The following is a 20,030-nucleotide window of genomic DNA, read 5'->3' as shown; positions in this document are numbered from 1 at the left end:
CTTATTTATGCCAAGCTATTCAAAAAATTTAAAATCAAAACAAGGTAAAATCTTACCTTTAAATCCACTGAGTGGTCGATACGAATTGGCTCTTGTACCTCGAGAAGCTCCTCTAACCAAGCCACGATTGTTAAATGGTTGGGAAGCTCTGAGGTAAGCAGTTTGTACTGGATAAGAGGCAGCATTGCTGTTCACAGGAACATTTCCCTCAGGCTGACCAGTACTGGCTGTTAAAAAAAAAAAAAAATAGAAAGAAAGAAAAGAATAAAAACAACCCAGGAATAAATGGATCATGGTAGTCTCAGGTAGACTGTGGCATGTGGCACAGAAACATCCACCTTCACAATTGTTGCACTCCCAAAGCACATATAAAAAAGCTCAAAATAAAAGAACTTAGAGGGAACTAGAATCAGTGAACGTAACTTGTGAAGAAAAGCATCCCCAAAATACACATAAAAAAGCTCAAACCAGAAAAGTATTACTGCTGGGGGGGGAGGGGATTCCATCATCAGAGGGATCAACCTTGGAACACAGGGCAAGGAACTCAAAGAAGTGAAATGCCTTCCGGGATCCTCAGCTACCAGGAATACCAGACAAATACTTATTGTAATTAGGGAAGAAGCAAAGCTTTTGAACACTGATGTTATCTACCTCTGAACAAATGACCTAGCCAACAATAACCTACCTGCAGCACAGAAAGCCTTTCAGGAACTGGAAGAGGAGTTAAAAACTTTTATAAAGACTGTAGCTTTTTCAGAAGTACTGCCTACTTATGGAAAGGGTGTGAAATGAGTACATAACACTGAGAACTTCAATAGGTGGCTCAAAGCCTGGTGTCATCAAGAAGGCTTTAGTTACATAGGAGGATGGGGCAATACATGGAAAAACAAGACATTATATTGTAATGATGGGCTGCACCTTACTATGGCAGAAAAAAGAATCCTAGCCAAGAAATTCAAGCAATATGCTTCAAGGCATTTAAACTAGAAGGTGGGGGTGACATACGTATGAAGGACAATTATAGAGGCCACCCCAAGCAAGAGACAAGATGTGATGGTAGTAAAGATTACAACATACACAATATTAGCAACTCACTTAGCATTGCAACAGGAAGTGAAACGAAACAAAAACTATATGGGAGTTCTGATCGACAAGTCGATAAAGCCGTCCATGCAATTTACAGTGGCGGCAAAAAGGGCAAACAGAATGCTAGGAATAATAAAGAAGGGGATCACAAACAGATCAGAGAAGGTTATCATGCCACTGTACCCGGCCATGGTGTGCCCTCACCTGGAGTACTGCGTCCAGCATTGGTCGCAGTACATGAAGGACATGGTACTACTAGAAAGGGTCCAGAGAAGAGCGACTAAGATGGTTAAGGGGTTGGAGGAGCTGCCGTACAGCGAAAGATTAGAGAAACTGGGCCTCTTCTCCCTTGAAGAGAGGAGATTGAGAGGAGACATGATCGAAACATTATCGAAACATTCAAGATAATGAAGGGAATAGACTTGGTAGGGAAAGAGAGATTGTTCACCCTCTCCAAGGTAGGGAGAACGAGAGGGCACTCTCTAAAAGTTGAAAGGGGATAGATTCCGTACAAAAGTAAGGAAGTTCTTCTTCACCCAGAGAGTAGTAGAAAGCTGGAACGCTCTTCTGGAAGCTGTTAAAGGGGAAAACACCCTCCAGGGATTCAAGACAAAGTTAGACAAGTTCCTGCTGAACAAGAATGGGCGCTGGTAGGGCTAGTCTCAGTTAGGGTGCTGGTCTTTGACCAGAGGGCCGCCGCTTTAGCGGATTGCTGGGCATGATGGACCACTGGTCTGACCCAGCAGCGGCAATTCTTATGTTCTTATGAAAAAGGAGATTACCACTGAAAAATTGCTGGAAAGCAATTACCACAAATGCTCGCAGTCTAAGCAATAAAGTTCATGATCTGCAAGACCTGGATATTGTTGCTATCACAGAGACATGGTTAAGTGAATCCCATGGATGGGATGCAAACAATCTTTTTAGGAAGGACAGAAATAGTCAAAAAGGTGGAGGAGTAGCTCTCTATTTAAAGATCAATATCCAATTGACAAATGTAAGGGACCTGGGGAGAGGAAGAAGCGATAGGGATCACTCTGAAAAGAGAAGATGGAACTTCTTATCTACGTGGGTGTAGTCTACAGACCACTGACTCAATCGCAGAAAATTGATAAAAGATCTGATTGTGGATATCTAAAAGTTTGGAAAGAAACAGGTGCTGCTGTTGGGAGACTTCAACCTGCCAGATGTGGACTGAAAAGTTCCGTCTGCGAAAACGGAAAGAAGTAGGGAGATTGTGGATGCCTTTCAAGAGGCTCTGCTCAGACAAATAGTGATGGAACCCACGAGGGGAAAAGCGATATTGGATCTGGTCCTCACAAATGGGGAGAGTATCTCTAATGTTCAAGTGGGTGCTCACCTGGGAAGTAGCAATCAAACGGGTGGAGAGCAGCCGCACAATACTCAAAGTCCTAGATTTCAAACGTACGGACTTTAATAAAATGGGGGAGTACCTGAAGAAAGAGTTATTAGGAAGGGAGGACCTAAGAGAAGTGGAGGACATAAAAGAAGTGGAAAAACAGTGGTCTAAGCTGAAAGGAGCAATAAAAATGGCTAAGGACCTTTATTTGAACTAAATAAATAAAAACAAGATAAAAAGGAAACCGATATGGTTCTCCAAAATAGTGGCAGAGAAAATAAAGGCAAAAAAGTTGGTGTTCCTGAAATATAAAATCTCAAGAAGAGGAGTATAGAAAGGACTACTGGGTAAAACTGAAAGAAGCCAAGAGAGAGATATGTCTGGCGAAAGCGCAGGTGGAAGAGCAAATGGCTAAAAATGTAAAAAATGGGAGGTAAAATTCTCAGATATATTAGTGAAAGGAGGAAGATGAAAAATGGAATTGCTAAACTAAAAGATGCTAGGAACTGATATGTGGAGAGTGATGAAGAAAAACCAAACGTGCTAAACAAATACTTCTGTTCTGTGTTCACAGAATAAAATCCCAGAGAAGGACTGAGATTGTCTGGCAAAGTCACACAAGAAAATGGAGTATATTCTGCGCCGTTCACAGAGGAAAGTGTTTATGAACAACTTGAAAAACTGAAGATGGACAAAGCAATGGGACCAGATGGCATTCATCCCAGGATACTGAGGGAGCTCACAGAGGTTCTTGTGGGTCCTATTAAAGATTTGTTCAACAAATCTCTGGAGATGGGAGTGGTTCCTCGGAACTGGAGAAGAGTGAATGTGGTCCCTATTCACAAAAGTATGAGGGGAGACTGGAAGCCCTGAATATGTATAGTATACCCTTCCCAGTGTGTTGACCTTTTACGTTCTTTCTTTCCTATTATAAATTGTACTTCCCCCCTAATCCAATTTGTATCTTGTATGTCAGTAAAGTCTGGTTATTTGATGTCTTCCCCTGGATTTTAATAGTTTTAACATTGTACACCGCTTAGGTAATTTATTTAAAGTGATATATCAAATTTTAAATAAAACTTGAAACTTGAAGCTTGGTAAGCCTCACTTTGGTTGTTAGAAAAATAATGGAAGTGTTGCTGAAAGAAAGGATAGTGGACTTCCTAGATCTAATGGGCTACAGGATCCGAGGCAACATGGCTTTACAAAAAGGTAAATCGTGCCAAAAGAACCTGCTTGAATTTTTTGATTGGGTGACCAAAGAACTGGATCAAGGACATATGCTAGATGTCATTTACTTCTATTTCAGCAAAGCCTTTGACACGGTTCCTCATAGGAGGCTCTTGAACAAACTTGAAGAGCTGACATTAGGACCAAAGTGGTGAACTAGATTAGAAACTGGTTGTCTGACAGATGCCAGAGAGTGGTGGTTAATAGAAGTCGCTTGGAAATGTGAGTAGTGTAGTCCCCTCAGGGTTCGGTGCAGGGGCCGATCCTGTTAAATATGTTTGAGTGATATTGCTGAAAGGATAGAAGGAAAGGTTTGCCTTTTTGCGGATGATACCAAGACTTGTAACAGAGTAGACACTATGGAGGGAGTGGAAAACATGAAAAAGGATCTGCAAAAGTTAAGAGGAATGGTCTAAAATCTGGCAACTAAAATTCAATGCAAAGAAATGCAGAGTAATGCATTTGGGGATCGGCAGGGACCGTATATGCTGGTAGATGAGAGGCTGATATGCACAGACAGAGAGAGGTAACTTGGGGTGATAGTGTCCGAAGATCTAAAGGTGAAAAAACATTGCGGCAATGCAGTGGCTACTGCCAGAAGGATGCTAGGCTGTATAAAGAGAGGCGTAACCAGTAGACGAAAGAAGGTGTTGATGCCCATGTACAGGTCCATTGGTGAGGCCCCACTTGGAGTTTTGTGTTCAGTTTTGGAGACGTATCTGGTGAAGGACATAAGACTTGAAGCAGTCCAGAGGAGAGCAACGATAGGAGGTTTGTGCCAAAAGGCGTATGAGGAGAGATTTGAAGCCCTGAATATGTATACCTTATCTTCTGGGATCGTTTGTTCGTTATTTCAATAGTTGTTTGGATGGTGCTTCCTTTCCTCCAGGTGCCACAGATGCCCTTATTACCCTTATCCTGAAACCAGGTAAGGATCCTCTATGTTGAGTCTTAGCACCTCATCTCTTTACTCAACGTTTACCTTAAGATTTTTGCATGGGTGTTGGCAGATAGATTGGCGCCCTTTTTACCACTGCTCATAGGAGAGGAACAGGTCGAGTATGTACGCAGCCACTAATCTGTGCTTAATATACAAAAGGTTTTGACTGCTCTGGTAGCAGGCTAGGTGACAGCAATGCCTGAGTTGTTGGCCAGTCTATATGCAGACAAAGCCTTCGACCGGGAGGAATGGTCCTTCCTCTTTTCTGCCCTGTCTCATATGGGAATAACTGGTTGGTTTCTGGATATTTTGCATACTTTATATACTAGCCCTCAAGCACTGATTTTCATTAATGGGACTTGCACTACCTCCTTTGCTTTCTCGAGGGGGACCTGTCAGGGATGTCCCCTCTCCCTGTTACTGTTTCTTTTGTATCTAGAGCCTTTATTGAGAACTTTGAAGTGGTATGTCCACATCACAGGCCTTCACGTTGCCGGCTATGAATTGAAAGCCCTGGCCTTTGCAGATGATCTGATGCTTATCTTGACAAACCTGGAACACTCTTTGCCTCATCTGCTTCACGCCTTGGCTGAGTATGGTTTTCAATCTGGTTTCTTGTTGAACTGTGAGAAGTCTGTGGCCCTTCCGTTCCAACCAACCTTGCCAGCACAATGGAATTGCCCCGTCCCATTAACTTGGGCACCCAGGAAAGTTGTGTATTTGGGGATTATGATTCCGCAGAATAGGACTCACCTGCACAATTTTAACATCCAGCCCTTATTGTTTAAATCCAAATTACGCCTGTTGACATGGAGGCATTACCTCATATCTTTACTGGGGCATATTGCCCTTTGTAATATGATGATACTTCTTCAATGGCTGTATATCTATCAAATGCTGCCTTTGAACTTTTTTCAGAGTGTGGAGCGTCATTTGGATAAAATGTTACGTGGGTTCCTTTGGTCGGGTGGCTGATCCAGTCTTTCTCTGTGGTTGGTGGCTCTGCCGATCGATCGGGGAAGCTTGGGATTGTTGCCTATGCAGCGCTTTATTAAGGCTTGCCATAAGAGCTATATTCATGATTGTAATTCTACCAGAGTCCAAGAAAAGTATGACAGAGACAAACCAGTTTTGGAAGCCATATCATTTTAGCTAACTTTAGCATTCACCTCGACTTTTGACTGCTGTACTGGGGAACGCTTATTATTTTTTCTTGCTCCCTTGAGATCCACCTGGTGGCAAGTATGTGTCCAGATGAAGTTAGATTTTCAAGCCACCCCTCTCCTGCCTATTTGTGGGAATGGATCCTTTCTACCAGGGATGACAGTAGCTGGATTTCTGGCAGATTGGAGGGGGAACATTTCTTACTTGCATCAAGTCCTTACTGATGCTGCAACCTATGAAAGCCTATCCGATGTTTACTGGCTAGATGTCTAGCTGATGGTACCCCCTTAAATATTTCTGCCATTCCTTTTGAACTTTTCTTCTTCCTTGAATTATGCTTGGGTGGCCCAGGCTTGGAATTCTGAATTGAAGATTAAATTGCAAGGCCATTATATACAATGCTTCTTTAAATTGCTACATGGCCTTTTGCCCGACATATCTTATTTTGAAATGGGCTATAAATTTCTTTGTAGGTTATATATAGCATATTGATATGCATTTAGAGCAACACTCGTCTCTGCGGGCACTTGCCTGAAGTCTGGACATCCCAAGGCCACCCTGTCTCATGTTTTGGGAGTGTCCTCCAGTATGAACTTTCTGGTCTATCTTCTCCAGGGTCAGCTGCATGTGACAAACCAGATGGTACTACAATAGTTATAGTTTGTTTTGGCTCTTCAACAACCTATACCCAAAAGCCTAAAGGGCTTTCTTCAATGGGCTATTCTCTTGGACCTGAAAGTTCTCCTTTTCCATTGGGTGGGTCCCTTGACTCCAACTTATGGACATTAGTTCTCTTATATGCTCCACCTCTTGACTATGGAAGCTATGCATTTGTCTGACTGGGATACCAGCTTACTATTTGACTATTTGGCAGCCCTTTTTGGACACCTTGACTCCCCATGCACGCAGCCGAGTCTTAATTGGTTGCCCTTGACTTGAGTTTTGATGTCTTCCCCCACATTCTGGCATTTTTGGGGATTAGGGGTGGGGGTGGGTAGTTGCCTAATTAGTTAGTCTTTGTACTTTCCCTTATATTTTACTGTATCTGGCAATTTTGCTTTGTGTTGCATTGTTGTATCTGATTATTTTTTCTCAGAAATTGAATAAATAAGATTGAAATATATATATATCCGCTATAATAAAACATTTAGCGCGCATGCGCACTTCAATCTCTGTGCCTCCGTGCATGCGCAGTAGAAGGAGCCAGTGGCAGTTTCCCCATCGCCCTCCCTTGGTGACGGTGGCTCTTTCTACTGCGCATACGGAAACACAGACCACCACAACGGCGACTCCCCCCTCCTGCCCTCACTCCATCTAACAAGACCAAGGAGAGCACAAGAATAACAGAGAAGCAAACATACCGACACTCAGCATCCGGCTATTATTCAGGCTGGGGATGGTGGAAATGACTAGCAGGAGGCAAAATGAGTGATTTAAGGGTAGGTGGGAGAAGGGGGCTGGAGCTGAAGCATCTCAGCGCACGAGAAAGACAGACAGAAAACAGGGGGCCAGGGAGAGAGACAGAAAGAAAGACAGACAGACACAAACAAACGGGGCCAGGGAGAGAGAAAGAAAGAGAAAGAGAGAGAGAGAGAGAGAGAGAGAGAAAGAGAGAAAGAGAGAAAGAGAGAAAGAGAGAGAGAGAGAGAGAGAGAGACAAAGATAGACAGGGCAGGGAGAGAGAGAAAAAGATAGAAAGACAGACAGAGGGAGGGAGGGAGACAGAAAGAAAGACATATTCTAGCACTCATTAATGTAACAGGCTTAAACACTAGTATATATATATATTTTCATACAAATCTCTTCCAAAGATGAAAGGGTGGTAGATCTAGAGAACATGGATGGAAGTTGATGGGAGGCAGTCTTAGGGGGTAATAGTAGGAAATACTTTTTCAGAAGTTGGTGGATGCCTGGACTGCCTTTCCAAGAAAGGAGGTAGAGTGAAAAAATGGCAAGTGATTTCAGAAATGTATGAGAGAGACTGGGGATGCTTAAACAGAAAGAGAATGGATACACAACATTGCTGTTGAGATGTTATCTTGGGAAGGAGTAATGGGAACTGAAGCTAATGCCAGACAGATTTCTATGTCCGCCCATTTGAGATGAAGTTGCCAACACCAGTATTAGATCATTTTAGTGTCACATACTGCAAATGTGGGTGCTGTACAGCTTGGGGGCGGGGGGAGGCATTTGACTGGTAAGTTGAATACAATCAGAAATACTTGAAGTCTTGGTTATAATAATGCATCATCCCATCATGTTTGGCTGCCTATATGGATGGCATGGTGACTTCACAACTGACACCTGCACAGAGTGGCAAGTGTGGCTCTGGCCACCTTGTTGGGCAGACCAACAGATCTTTCTGCTATCATTTACTATGTTACTGTGGTACTAAACACCACTGCAATACACGCCCATACTTTTCACAAAATTCCAGGGAAGCTGGCAAGCATGCAGTTTTCCAGTAGCCTCACCTGCTGATACAATCTCATGAGACACAGAATTTTGCTCATTATTAGGCTGTGGTACATAATGAGGTAGTGTTTGAGTACTGCTTGTAGCAAACGTTTGATTGTAGCTTGTAGGGTATGCAGGTTCATCTTTTGGATCAGAATCTTTATGAAAAGACAGTGGAGCATTCACCTTGAATATCTGAAAATTTAAAACAAGTTTGCATTAAACACTAATACAGGTGCTACAGCTTTCCGTTCATCTAGGGGAAAGGGGATGGACTTGATATTCCACCTTTCTGTGGTTACAATCAAAGCAATTTACACATTACATACAGGTATTTATTTTGTACGTGGGGCAATGGAGGATTAAGTGACTGTCCAGGTAAAACAAAGAGCTGCAGTGGGAACTGAACCCAGTTCCCCAGGGTCTCAGGTCGCTGTACTAACCACTAGGCTACTCCTTCACTACTAAAATATTACACTGACCAGCTATATTAGGAAGTTGAAAAAAAAACCAAAACAGCCGATGCTCATGGCTTGCTTTATAATGGAATATTGGTTTCTTAACTTTGGTAAACGTCTTTCTGTTAATCCATGAAGGAGTCATACAACAGGTCTTTCATTCCAACCCACGAACCGGGTATTGCAGAAATCCAGCACTTTCTCTCCTCTTCTCCTCCCACTTGGCAAAAAAATAGAGCCCCCTCCAGTACCATCCAAAAGCAACCAAAGAGGACTGGAACAAAACAGACACCAAGGGGGCACAGGGAACGCCCCGCTACACAACTTCATTCTGTTCTGCTCTACAATATAAAGAAATAATTAATAAACAGGCAATAGAAAAGATAACATGGCAACAACACAGAACCAACCTGCTGTGTGTAACAAGCACAAATTGGAAGCATGTCTTTGGAAAGATATGTACTCACATATACAAAAGGATTCTCCATAGGTTCCTGTCTTCTGGCTGGAAGATACTGAGGTCTAAAAGGAGAAACATCTGAGGCAGACATGCAGGCGAAACAATAGACAGAGTAGGTTGAGGGCAGGCTCCAACGATTCCTTCATGGATTAACAGAAAGATTACCAAAGGTAAGAACCTTACCTTCCATTCTGTTACATCCACTCCAGGAGTCATTACAACAGGTGACATATCAAAGCAATGGAAATGCCTAGAGTGGAAAAAAATGCCTGCCCGTAACACCGATGCCCCTAATGCAGAGTCTGACTGAGCCGCAACATTCATTCTGTAAATCTGGTAAAAGTATGAAGAGACGACCAAGTGGCTGCTCTACAAATTTTGGCTGGATTAATTGCTTGAGACTCCTCTAGTCAAGTGGGATTTGAACAAAACCAGCGGCTGTTTGCCAAAGCTAATGTAGGGTGATGAGATGGCTATGCAGATCCATCGATCAATAGAGACCTTAGAAGTTGGCCTGCCCTGTCAGGACATACAGATCTGAGAGACAGAAGTCATTGGACCTTTCCAAATAGTGAAACAAAAGCTTATCCTTCTTTTCTAATCCCGTAGAACAAAATGCAGACAGACTAACTTCCTGGTTCACATAAAACTTGGAAACCACTTTTAGGAGGAAGGAAGGAAGGAACTGTATGGAAGGACACTCCCACCTCTATGAACCGAAGAAAAGGTTTTCTACAAGAAAGGACCTGCAGTTCCAAAGTATGCCAAGACAATTGACATAAGGAAAATAGCCTTGACAAATAAGATCCAGTAGAGACGCCTCCTTGTGTGGCTTAAAAGGAGGTTCAATCAAACCTTTCAGCACAATATTGAGATTGTATGTAGGAAAGGACTGACAGAGGAGGATATATATGAATCACCCCCTAAAGAATCCCGTCACATCAGGATGAGCTGTAAGTAGAAGAGGAGCCAATTGTGAATTCTGAAGCAGGAGAGGCCTACCACCTACGCATTGAGGAAGTTAACACCAGGCCCCTGTCTAGACCGGCCTGCAAGAAGACTAAGACTACAGAATAACACGGGAACAAATTTTTCCCCGTCCTGGCGAGAACTCATTTTATTATCCCAGAGAGTTCTTTTCCTGTCCCTGCCCCATTCCATGAAGCTCTGTCCTCATCTGCACAAGCATCAAACACTTTAAAATCACAAGTATTTGAGGCTTGTGAAGGTTAAGGAAGAGCTTACAGGAATGGGGACAGGGACAAGATGGGGAAATTGAATTCCTTTGGGGATGGAGAAAAATTTGTCCATGTCATTATCTAGCTAAGACAACCGAATCAGAGCCTGCAATGGTTCCACCTAGCCTTTGGCACAAAACTAGTGGAAAGCTTGCCAAGTCTTGGCATAAGCCAATATAGTAGATGGCTTCTTGGACTTCAAAAGAGTGGCAATAACTATATCAGAGTAGCCTGAGTCAAGGCTTTGTGCTCAAGAGTCATAAGAACATAAAAATTGCCACTACTGGGTCAGACCAGTGGTCCATCATGCCCAACAGTCTGCTCCCGCAGCGGCCCGTAGGTCAAAGACCAGTGCCCTAACTGAGTCTAGCCTTACCTGCTTACGTTCTGGTTCAGCAGGAACTTGTCTAACTTTGTCTTGAATCCCTGGAAGATGTTTTCCCCTATAACAGACTCTGGAAGAGCATTCCAGATTTCTACCACTCTCCAGGAAAAGAAGAACTTCCTTATGTTTGTACGGAATCTATCCCCTTTTAACTTTAGGGAGTGCCCTCTCGTTCTCCCTACCTTGGAGAGGGTGAACAACCTGTCTTTATCTACTAAGTCTATTCCTTTCATTATCTTGAATGTTTCGATCATGTCCCCCGTCAGTCTCCTCTTTTCAAGGGAGAGGAGGCCGTTTCTCTAATCTCTCACTGTACGGCAACTCCTCCAGCCCCTTAACCATTTTAGTCGCTCTTCTCTAGACCCTTTCGAATAGTACTGTATCCTTCATGTATGGCGACGAGTGCTGGATGCAGTATTTCAGGTAGATTACCAAATTAACAGAAAGATGGAACTGGTACAGCGGCATGATAACCTTCTCCAATTTGTTTGTGATCCCCTTCTTAATCATTCCTAGCATTCTGTTCGCCCTTTTCGCTGCCACCGCCGCGCATTGCGCGGATGGCTTGACTTGTCGACCAGTACTCCCAAGTCTCTTTCCTCGGGGGTCTCTCTGAATATTGCACTGGATATCCTGTACTCATGTATAAGATGTGTTACCGACATACATCACCTTACACTTATCCATGTTAAACCTCATTTGCCATGTTGCAGCCCATTTCTCGAACATGTTTATGTCATGTTGCAGGTCTTCGCAATCCTTCTGTGTCTTCACTACTCTAAATAACTTCATATCGTCTGCAATTTTATCACCTCACTTGTCGTACCAATTTCCAGGTCGTTTATAAATATGTTGAATAGCACGGGTCCAAGCACCGAACCCTGCGGCACTCCACTCTTAACGCTTTTCCAGTCCGAGTATTGTCCATTTACCACCCACTCTTTTTCCTATCTGTCAGCCAGTTTTTAATCCACCTGAGTATTTCACCCTCGATTCCATGGCTCGCAATTTTTCAAGGTAGTTGTTCATGTGGGACCTGGTCGAATGCCTTCTGAAAATCTAGATATACAATGTCGACCGGGTCACCCTTGTCTATCCGCCTGTTTACTCCCTTGAAGAAGTGCAACAAGTTCGTCAAGCAAGATCTTCCTTTGCTGAAGCCGTGCTGGCTGGTCCTCATCAGACCGATCAATGATGCGGTCCTTTATCAGCGCCTCTACCATCTTTCCCGGTATCGAGGTCAGACTCACCGGTCTGTAGTTTCCCAGATCTTCCCTTGAATCTTTCTTGAAGATCAGCGTAACATTTGCTACTTTCCAGCCTTCCGGAATCCTTCCCGATTTGATTGACAGATTGGCTATTAGTTGGAACAGTTCAGCTATAACCCCTTTCAGTCCCTTGATTACCCTCAGATGGATGCCATCCGGTCGCAGGGATTTATCGTTTTTAAGCCTATCAATCTGCCTGAATGCCTCTTCTAGACTGACTATCAACCCTGTCAGTTTCCCATCTTTGTTTCCTGCGTATAGCCTGTTGTCTTCTGGTATGTTGTGTATAACCTCTTCGGTAAATACAGATGCAAAAAAAAGCGTTCAGTTTGTCGGCAATGGCTTTGTCTTCCTTTAGCACTCCCTTTATTCCATGGTCATCCAATGGCCCCACCGCTTCCTTCGCTGTAAGGCCATATTGCTGGGAGTTTCCCAAAGATACTGGCACCTGACTGAAGGCAGTGATGACAAGGGAGCCCATGCTTTTCATCTCACTGAAGATGAAACCAGGTCCAAATTAGAGAATGACACAGGGAGAAATTTTTCCCCATCCCAGCGGGAACTCATTTTCCCATCCCAGCAAGTTCTTTTCCTATCCGTGTCCTCATCTGTACAAGCCTCAAATACTTTAAAATCACAAGTGTATGAGACTTGTGCAGTTAAAACAGAGCTTACAGGAATGGGGTAGGGACAGCGACGGGATAGGAAATTGAGTTCCTGCAGGGACAAATTTGTCCCCGTGTCATTCTCTAGTCTGCATACCATGGATGAGGCGGCCAGTCCAGGGCCACAAGGCCCAGATAAGTCGCAATCCTGTGAACGACCCGACCCACCATGGGTCAAGGGCAGAAAGCTGTAAAGGAGCTGAGTAGGTCAGGGCTGAATGTATGCATCGAGACCTAAGCTTCTTGGTTCTTTTCTTCAACTGAAAAAGCACTTGACTTTGCAAGTCCATACAGATCTCACCCCCTGCAACTGGCAATGAGGTGAAATACTGTCTGCAAGAGCGACTATTCTCTCAGGTCCAGGGTTTGGGGACTAAGAAAGTTCACCTAAACATTGTTTATACCGACACATGTGCAGCTGAAAGAGCTAGAAGGTGAACTTTCACCCACCAGAACAGCATCTGAGCCTCCTGACTTAAGGGCACTTCTGGTAACTCCCTGTTTCACATACACTACTGTTGTGGCACTGTCAGAAAACAACCTCAGTGCCTTTCCTTCTAGGGTGTTTTAAAGATCTCTGAGCGCCAATAGAATGGCTCTGAGCTTGAGAAAGGTGATCCATCCTGGGATGGTGGCCTCTTCCTCAAAATTGCTGGTTGAACAATCTCAGCAATGTGCCCCCCAGCCCAAGAGACTATCATTTGTCGTCAGAGTGATCCACTCTCCGATTCTAAGGGAGCTCCAACCAGGGAAGAGGCAATTGAAGGTAATCATGTTGCGGTGACCACCAGGACTGCTGCAGCAGCCACATGTGCGCCTGAGCCCAGGCAAATGGATCCCAGGACCTGTAGATACTGCCAAGCTGTGGGAATCAAGATCACCTTGATCTGTTTCTGGAGCTTCTGTTTGAAACACAAGTCTTGGAGTGTGTCAAACCAAACTCCTAGGTATGCGATGGAATCAGCAGGCTTTTCCTGAAGTTTACAGGAGAGAGAGCGAGAGCGAGAGAGAGCGCGAGAGCGAGAGCAAGAGAAATATCCACTGCCACTCACACTAAAGTCGGGACAGCGGCCTGATCAACCAATCATCCAGGTATGGATTAACATGACTCTCATTCTGCAGAGATACACTGCTACCAGCCTACCACTGCCATCACTTTGGTTATGGTGTGGGGTGGCCGTTGCCAACCCAAAGGGTAGGGCTGCAAACAAGAAATGCTGTTGAAGAACGCGAAATCTCAGATGCTTCCAGTATCCGGGGAAGATAGGAATATGCTGTCACAGGGCGGCCCCTGTTCCTAGCGAGGAAGCCTTGTCAGAAGAGGGAAATGAGGTTAAAATCTTTGAAAGTATTCCTAAGTCTGCTAAGGTGAGTCCCAAAGCAGCCCCTAAGAATACTTACAAGCCAAGCCTTGAAACTTCTTAAAGCCCTGCCTAAAGCAAGCAGATCTGATTTAGCTTTACCTAAGCCAGTTGTAGGAAAACAGATGGAAAGACTACATCTCCCAGTAGCTATAGGGCCAGGGAAAGGAATGAGCAGGAATGGAATACTGGCCACACCCAAACAAGCTCAAACTGGTTTAGGCCAGGTGTGAAGTTCTGAGGGCAGGCTACCCTAACACACCTGCAGGGAGGACTAATCTGCTCCCTGCAGTGAAAGAAAAGGGTTTAGCTTTGCTACAGAGAGTGCGAGGACCAGCATCTGAGGCAACACCTGCTCCAGACCCAGCAAGACAGAGCCCTTCAGCAAGCTGAAACTAAACTAAACTAAACCTTAAGTTTATATACCACATCCCCTCCACGGAAGTGGAGCTCGGCACGGTTTACAAGAACTTAAAATATAAGAAGAGAAAGGAAAAGGTTTACATGAATGGAAAGCAGCAGATTGCAAGAACAGAGAGCCAGAAAATCACAGTCCACCTCATGGCAACAAGCCTAGGTTGGTGAGGTAGAGGCTAATGAGAAGGGTGAGTCTGGGTTTGGGCAAGATAGTGAGATGGCTGCTGACAACCTTACTTGCGATATGGAGGGAGAAGAAACAGATTTGCCCAGCATGGAAGGAACGGAGATAAGTTAATTTTTTCATGATAAAGAGGGCTGGGAGAAATTGGATTGTGTACCAGATCAATATATGGCTGAAATTTTGATGAATCCTTCCAAGCCACCAGGCAGCTATTTTTGTTAATGGAACTACAGGAGAGGATCCCTTCCTTGGGCTGCTAAGCTTAACCTCAAGGGGGAGTTTGTGCCTGGCAGAAGAAAAGTTTGCAGTTTAGACAAGTTTTTTTTTTCTTTTCTGAGATTGATGGCTTGGACTGCAAATTGTTTTGTTTTCTAAATGCTGAAATGCTAGACAAGGTAATACAAACCTGAAAAGTCCGTATGAAAGTTTTGCTTATGATTTATGAACAATAATTTATACCAAGAAACTGCACCATTGTTGTTGGAACTCTATTATACCAATACCAAGCTACCAAAAGAACCTCGCAAAACCGCTCAGCTGAGGTTTGTATGTACTAGGGATGGCCACTTGCTGAGCCAGCTTGGCCGCACCCAGTCACAATGCATATAGGCTCCCATTAGATCCACTGAAGCCAGAAATTCTCCCAAAGTCACCACTGCAATGACTGAATGTACTGTTTCCATGCAATAGTGCAGAATTCACAGAAAAGCATTTACCAACTTGAGATCCAAAATGGGTCTCCAGACTTCTGAGCCTTTCTTTGGCATGATGAAGTAAAGAGTATTTGCCAGAGCTCAATTCGCTTTTGGGGACTGGTTCTACAGCCTGAATGTCTAAGAAACGCTGCAGAGTGCTTTCTCTAGTCTTCTCACCCGAGGGTCCAAAAATAAATCTGGAGGGAGGCAGAAGAAGTCTATCTTGTGTATCTGCTGTATGATGTCCAGCATCCATTGTCTGAGGAGATTTGCTCCCACTCCTGCATAAACACTGTCAACTGCCCTTCAATACGAGGAGGTGTGGCTGAGGACCTGGTGTCATTGTGACTTCTTAGATGAAGTGCTGGTGTGAGAACCCGAAGCCTGTTTGTGTCTAAGGTTGGAAAAGCATCTGTAGTTTTGGGAATACATCTGGCCAGACGAGCCTGAGGAGCCTTGGCGAAACCTGTGGGAGGGACAAAAATTGCCATGACCTCCCCTGGAAACATGCCAAGGCTTGTTAACAGGAAGGACTTAGGATAGCGGTCTGCCACACTGGCCGTCAGGTCATCTAATCCCTTGCCCAAAAGCATTTGACCCTTAAAAAGAAGCCTGCTGAGTCACCTTAGAAGCCAAATTTCCAGCCCAGTGGTGGATCCAGTGTTCTGTTAGCCGAAACAGTGGAAGCTGAAACTTTGCCTAACACATAATCAACCTCTTCCAGCACCAGCTGGGAGAAGGCATCGTCCTCCACTGAAGGATCACAGTGCAACTTAGTTTGATTAGCATACGCCTCATAAGAGGCAGCTGCAACCGCCTTAATACCCAAAGAAGCCACCTCAAAAAGATTCCTCAGAACTAAGTCTGCCCTGCAATCCTAAGAATCCTTTAGCATAAGTCCTCCATCACTGGGTTGGAATGAAAGACCTATTGTAATGACTCCGGAGTGGATGTAACAGAATTACCTTTTAATTGGGCTAGAACCAGGTAAAACAGCAATATAAAGTTATTTTCAGGTATCGTAAATGCTATTGCTGTTAAGTGGATGAAAACATTTTAGACAGGCTCAGAACCAATCTAGTGCATTTCTTCCATCAGAAAACCAAAAGGAATCTGTCAGCCTAGAGGCCTATGGGAGATTATATCAATCTGACCCTGGCATGGGAAGGCAGATAGACCCTTCGTGCAGGGAGACTGTGTTAAGTTTCCCTGATATGGTTTTAAGTTTCCCTGATTGAATCATGACTAGCTAAAAGGTGTTAATGTCTGATTAAGAGGGTGCTTAGGTCCAAGTGCACAGATCAAGAAACAAAGAAGCCAGAGACCTAATCCCATCACCATGCTTGCAGATGTCACACTCTCCTTTATCAATTAAATGGACCATTGTCTCAAACAGTTTGCAAGTTCTAAACAGAAAGATACTGGGAGATACAATATTTTCTCTAGTCAGAATAAGATTCCAAGGTATAAAAGCATGCTCTCTGCTCTATCAATCTATCTCTTTTTCTATGGAACTATCAGTGTCTCTTTTCCTATCAGGAGAGGGGTCTTGGCCCTCTCTCTCTCTTTCTATCTAGCTATCTCTTGGCTTGGCACTCTGGTTCTCTCTTGAGCTCTCTCTCTCTCTCTGTCTATCCTTCTCTTTATCTATGGAACACGAAACATCAAACCATCTCCCTCTCTCTCTCTGCCTTTCCCTGAAACTTCACACTCAATTCCTTCTGGACTCTGTAAGGCAGGGGAACTGCTGGGCTCTCTATTTAAGTGTAATACTCTTACTTAATTGTAATGCTTATAAATATTACTTTTCTGTAAGACTATTTCTATAATACAGTGGTGCCTCGCATAACGAACGCCTCGCACAGCGAACGCTGCGCACAACGAACTTCTTGTCTTGATTTGTACAACGGACTTCGTTTCACACAACGAAGTCGCCCGAGCTGCATCCTTCCGCGCAGGCACTGCGCTTAACTGCCCTCTCTCACTTGTTTCCCCCGATTATCCAGCATCTAGCCCTCCCCCCCAAACACTTCCTGTTTCCAGCGAGGCGGCCCGCGTCAGAGGGGACGGGGTATCGAAGTGCGAGCGAGCTGCGGAAGTGGTGTTGGTGGTGGACGGCCTCAGGTATGAGTTAGGATGGTGGGGAGTGGAGGCCTGAGAGCGAGCATGCGCGCACAGGGAGGAGACGGGGAGAGACGCGCTGGATTGGCAACGGTTGCTCTCTGTCGCCTCCCGGCTCCAGCGGCGTGACAGTTTTCAAACAGGCGCGTGGTTCTTTCTAAGCAGAACCACCAGCTTTAACGGCGCTGACTCCCGACTACAGCCTCCAACAGATGACTGCTTCCCATTGCATCCGGCCGCTGGCAGGTCTCGCGCGCAGCAGCCAATGGGTGCCAGCCACGAGTCGGCCAGCACCAGAGGGGGGAATCAGGAGAGACGAGCATCAGAGGGTGGAGGAGAGGCAAGGTAGAAGAAGAAAATCAGAGAGGAGGAGAGAAGCAGAGAGAGAGAGATTGGACAAAGAGGAGGGGATGGTGAAGGAGGAAGAGAACAGAAAAGGAAAGCATAGGAGGAGCATTAGAGAGGGAGAGGAGAAGACAGTTTGCCAGCCTGAGAAACTCCCTAACCCCTTATGCTGCTGCACAGGGAAATGGTGAAAAATGACAGACAGACAGCGGGAGGGAGGGAGACAGAAAGAAAGAAAGAAAGACACAGGGGCAGTGAGAGGGACAGAAAGACAGACAGAGAAAGGGGGCCAGAGAGAGAGTCAGCGGGAGAAGGAAAGGGGGCTGCTTTGGGGGGGGCGGAGCTACTCTCGCCGCTTCCCCGATGCTAGAAAAAAAAAAAAATGAACAGTTAAGTCCCAGTTTTTGCAGCTGAGACTCTGCCCTCTCTCACTGTAAAATTAGACTCTACTTAGTCTGTCTTTAAATTTAAAAAATGTGTGTTTTAAAAAACAATTATGTTTTTAGATGTATCTAAATAAAAATAATAACAAAAAATTTATCTTTTTTTATGTCATCTTAGCATATTTTATGCTACAGAACGAATTATTTTTTTTTACATGTATTGTTATGGGAAAACGCGTTTCACATAACGAACTTTTCGCATAACAAACTTGCTCCTGGAACCAATTAAGTTCGTTGTGTGAGGCACCACTGTATATTCTTTATGCAAAAACCTCTGGCTGTGCCTCTGATTCTACTTCCTGGTGAGTCATCGGTGAGGGAACTGAACCTGGGACCTGGCGTTGGTCAGTGCGCATTTCACTTAACCCCTACCACCTAACATTGTGGGGGTGCGACCATCCTTACATTTTATTAAACTGACATTTTGGGGGCTCGTTTCGGTCCCTCCTGATGATTTCATTTGGGTAAGTAGAATTCAAGTTTGCTTGTTTTTTTCCCTCCTTTTATGCACTGTGCAATAGGATTATGTATAGACAGAGTGATATAGAAATCAAAAGTCCTTGCAAAACCCTTAGATTGATTATACGTTAGACTGGATGACACACTGTTGAAAAGTTCCAGTAATATTGTGGGGTTTTATACTTGGTGAGATTTTATATATCAATTGACTTTCTATTTTTGATTGATAGACAGTGAGATAGAAATCAAAAGTCCTTTTGGAACCCTTAAATTGTTTTAGACTGGATGACACAATTGTGAAAAGTTTCAGTAATATTTTGGGTTTTATATTTGGTGAGATTTTACTATCAAAAGTCTTTGTAGTCTACCTGTGCCAGTTTGCATTGTATGATTTGCTATTATATGCTTGCTAGGGTGTTGCATGTAAGAATATTTGAGCTGCTCTGAAGAAAAGCAGGGTTCAAAGTGAAAACAGTCACTCAATTAAGACACGCCACATCTGTACTAACTTTTACTTTTTTTACCTTGTGCTTTTAATTCTATTTCTTGTCAGTCTCTGCCCTGGTGAAAGGCCCAGTGCACACTGGACTGGAACTGGCAGCTGACACCTCTGCTCTTCTATATTTTATCCTGCTAAACTTCTGCCTGTAAATTTCAGGTAGTAACCAGTGGGGGCAAGTGTAGGCATAAGTGTATTATTTATGCCAATGACTCTTGCCTAACACGCTTTACCTCGATTTTCTACCTATTAACTAAAGTCTCCCTCCTTCATAAGTGGGAGCATTTCAATCTCAAAGGCTACACACAGATAGGGACATTTAGAAGCCCATTCTCTCTCATGAACCAAGGCAGACTTCTGCAGCCTCAAATATGAATCCTTTTGATTTTCAAGAACTCACAGATATTGTACACAAATATTTTGACAAGAAAGGGGGTCCATATGAGGGTAATTTTCCTGAACACACATGGCACGATATTCAGAAACAAATGGTTTCTCATTCTCAGGAGTTTAGAAAGAAAACAAATAAAAGAAAATGCCTTTTCATTCAAGGAATATTAAGGGGAGTTATTAGCCTAACACAAGAAAATACTGACTTGAATACTCAGTGCCATCAGCTGTCCAAAGACTTAGATGAGGCACAAATTAATATATCCATGCTAAGAACCCAAATTGTTCAGGCCACAAATTCCTTTTTAACTGTAAATGAACAATTAGAAGAGGCCAAGGCAGAATTAAAGTATTTAAAGTCAAAATGTGCCTCACAGGGACAGGCTAGTCTGCCGTCTGCACCTG

At 44.0% G+C, this 20,030-nt stretch overlaps 1 protein-coding gene across 11 annotated transcripts in view; it reads right to left on the bottom strand.

The window, feature by feature from the left end:
• CAPRIN2 (caprin family member 2) overlaps positions 1 to 20,030 on the bottom strand; it is a 331,530-nt gene that overhangs the window by 42,971 nt on the left and 268,529 nt on the right. For all 11 annotated transcript variants that reach the window (XM_033952547.1, XM_033952545.1, XM_033952548.1 and 8 more), the window contains 2 exons: positions 8,255 to 8,432; positions 57 to 227 (listed from right to left, as the gene is read on the bottom strand). In XM_033952547.1, coding sequence (XP_033808438.1) covers positions 57 to 227; positions 8,255 to 8,432 — 349 coding nt within the window. The remainder of the gene's footprint in view (positions 1 to 56; positions 228 to 8,254; positions 8,433 to 20,030) is intronic.

This window comes from Geotrypetes seraphini, chromosome 7 (genome assembly GCF_902459505.1).
Source record: "Geotrypetes seraphini chromosome 7, aGeoSer1.1, whole genome shotgun sequence".
NCBI classification, from domain to species: domain Eukaryota; kingdom Metazoa; phylum Chordata; class Amphibia; order Gymnophiona; family Dermophiidae; genus Geotrypetes; species Geotrypetes seraphini.
Note: the sequence above shows the minus strand (reverse complement) of the source record. Positions and strands in the feature narration are given on the sequence as shown.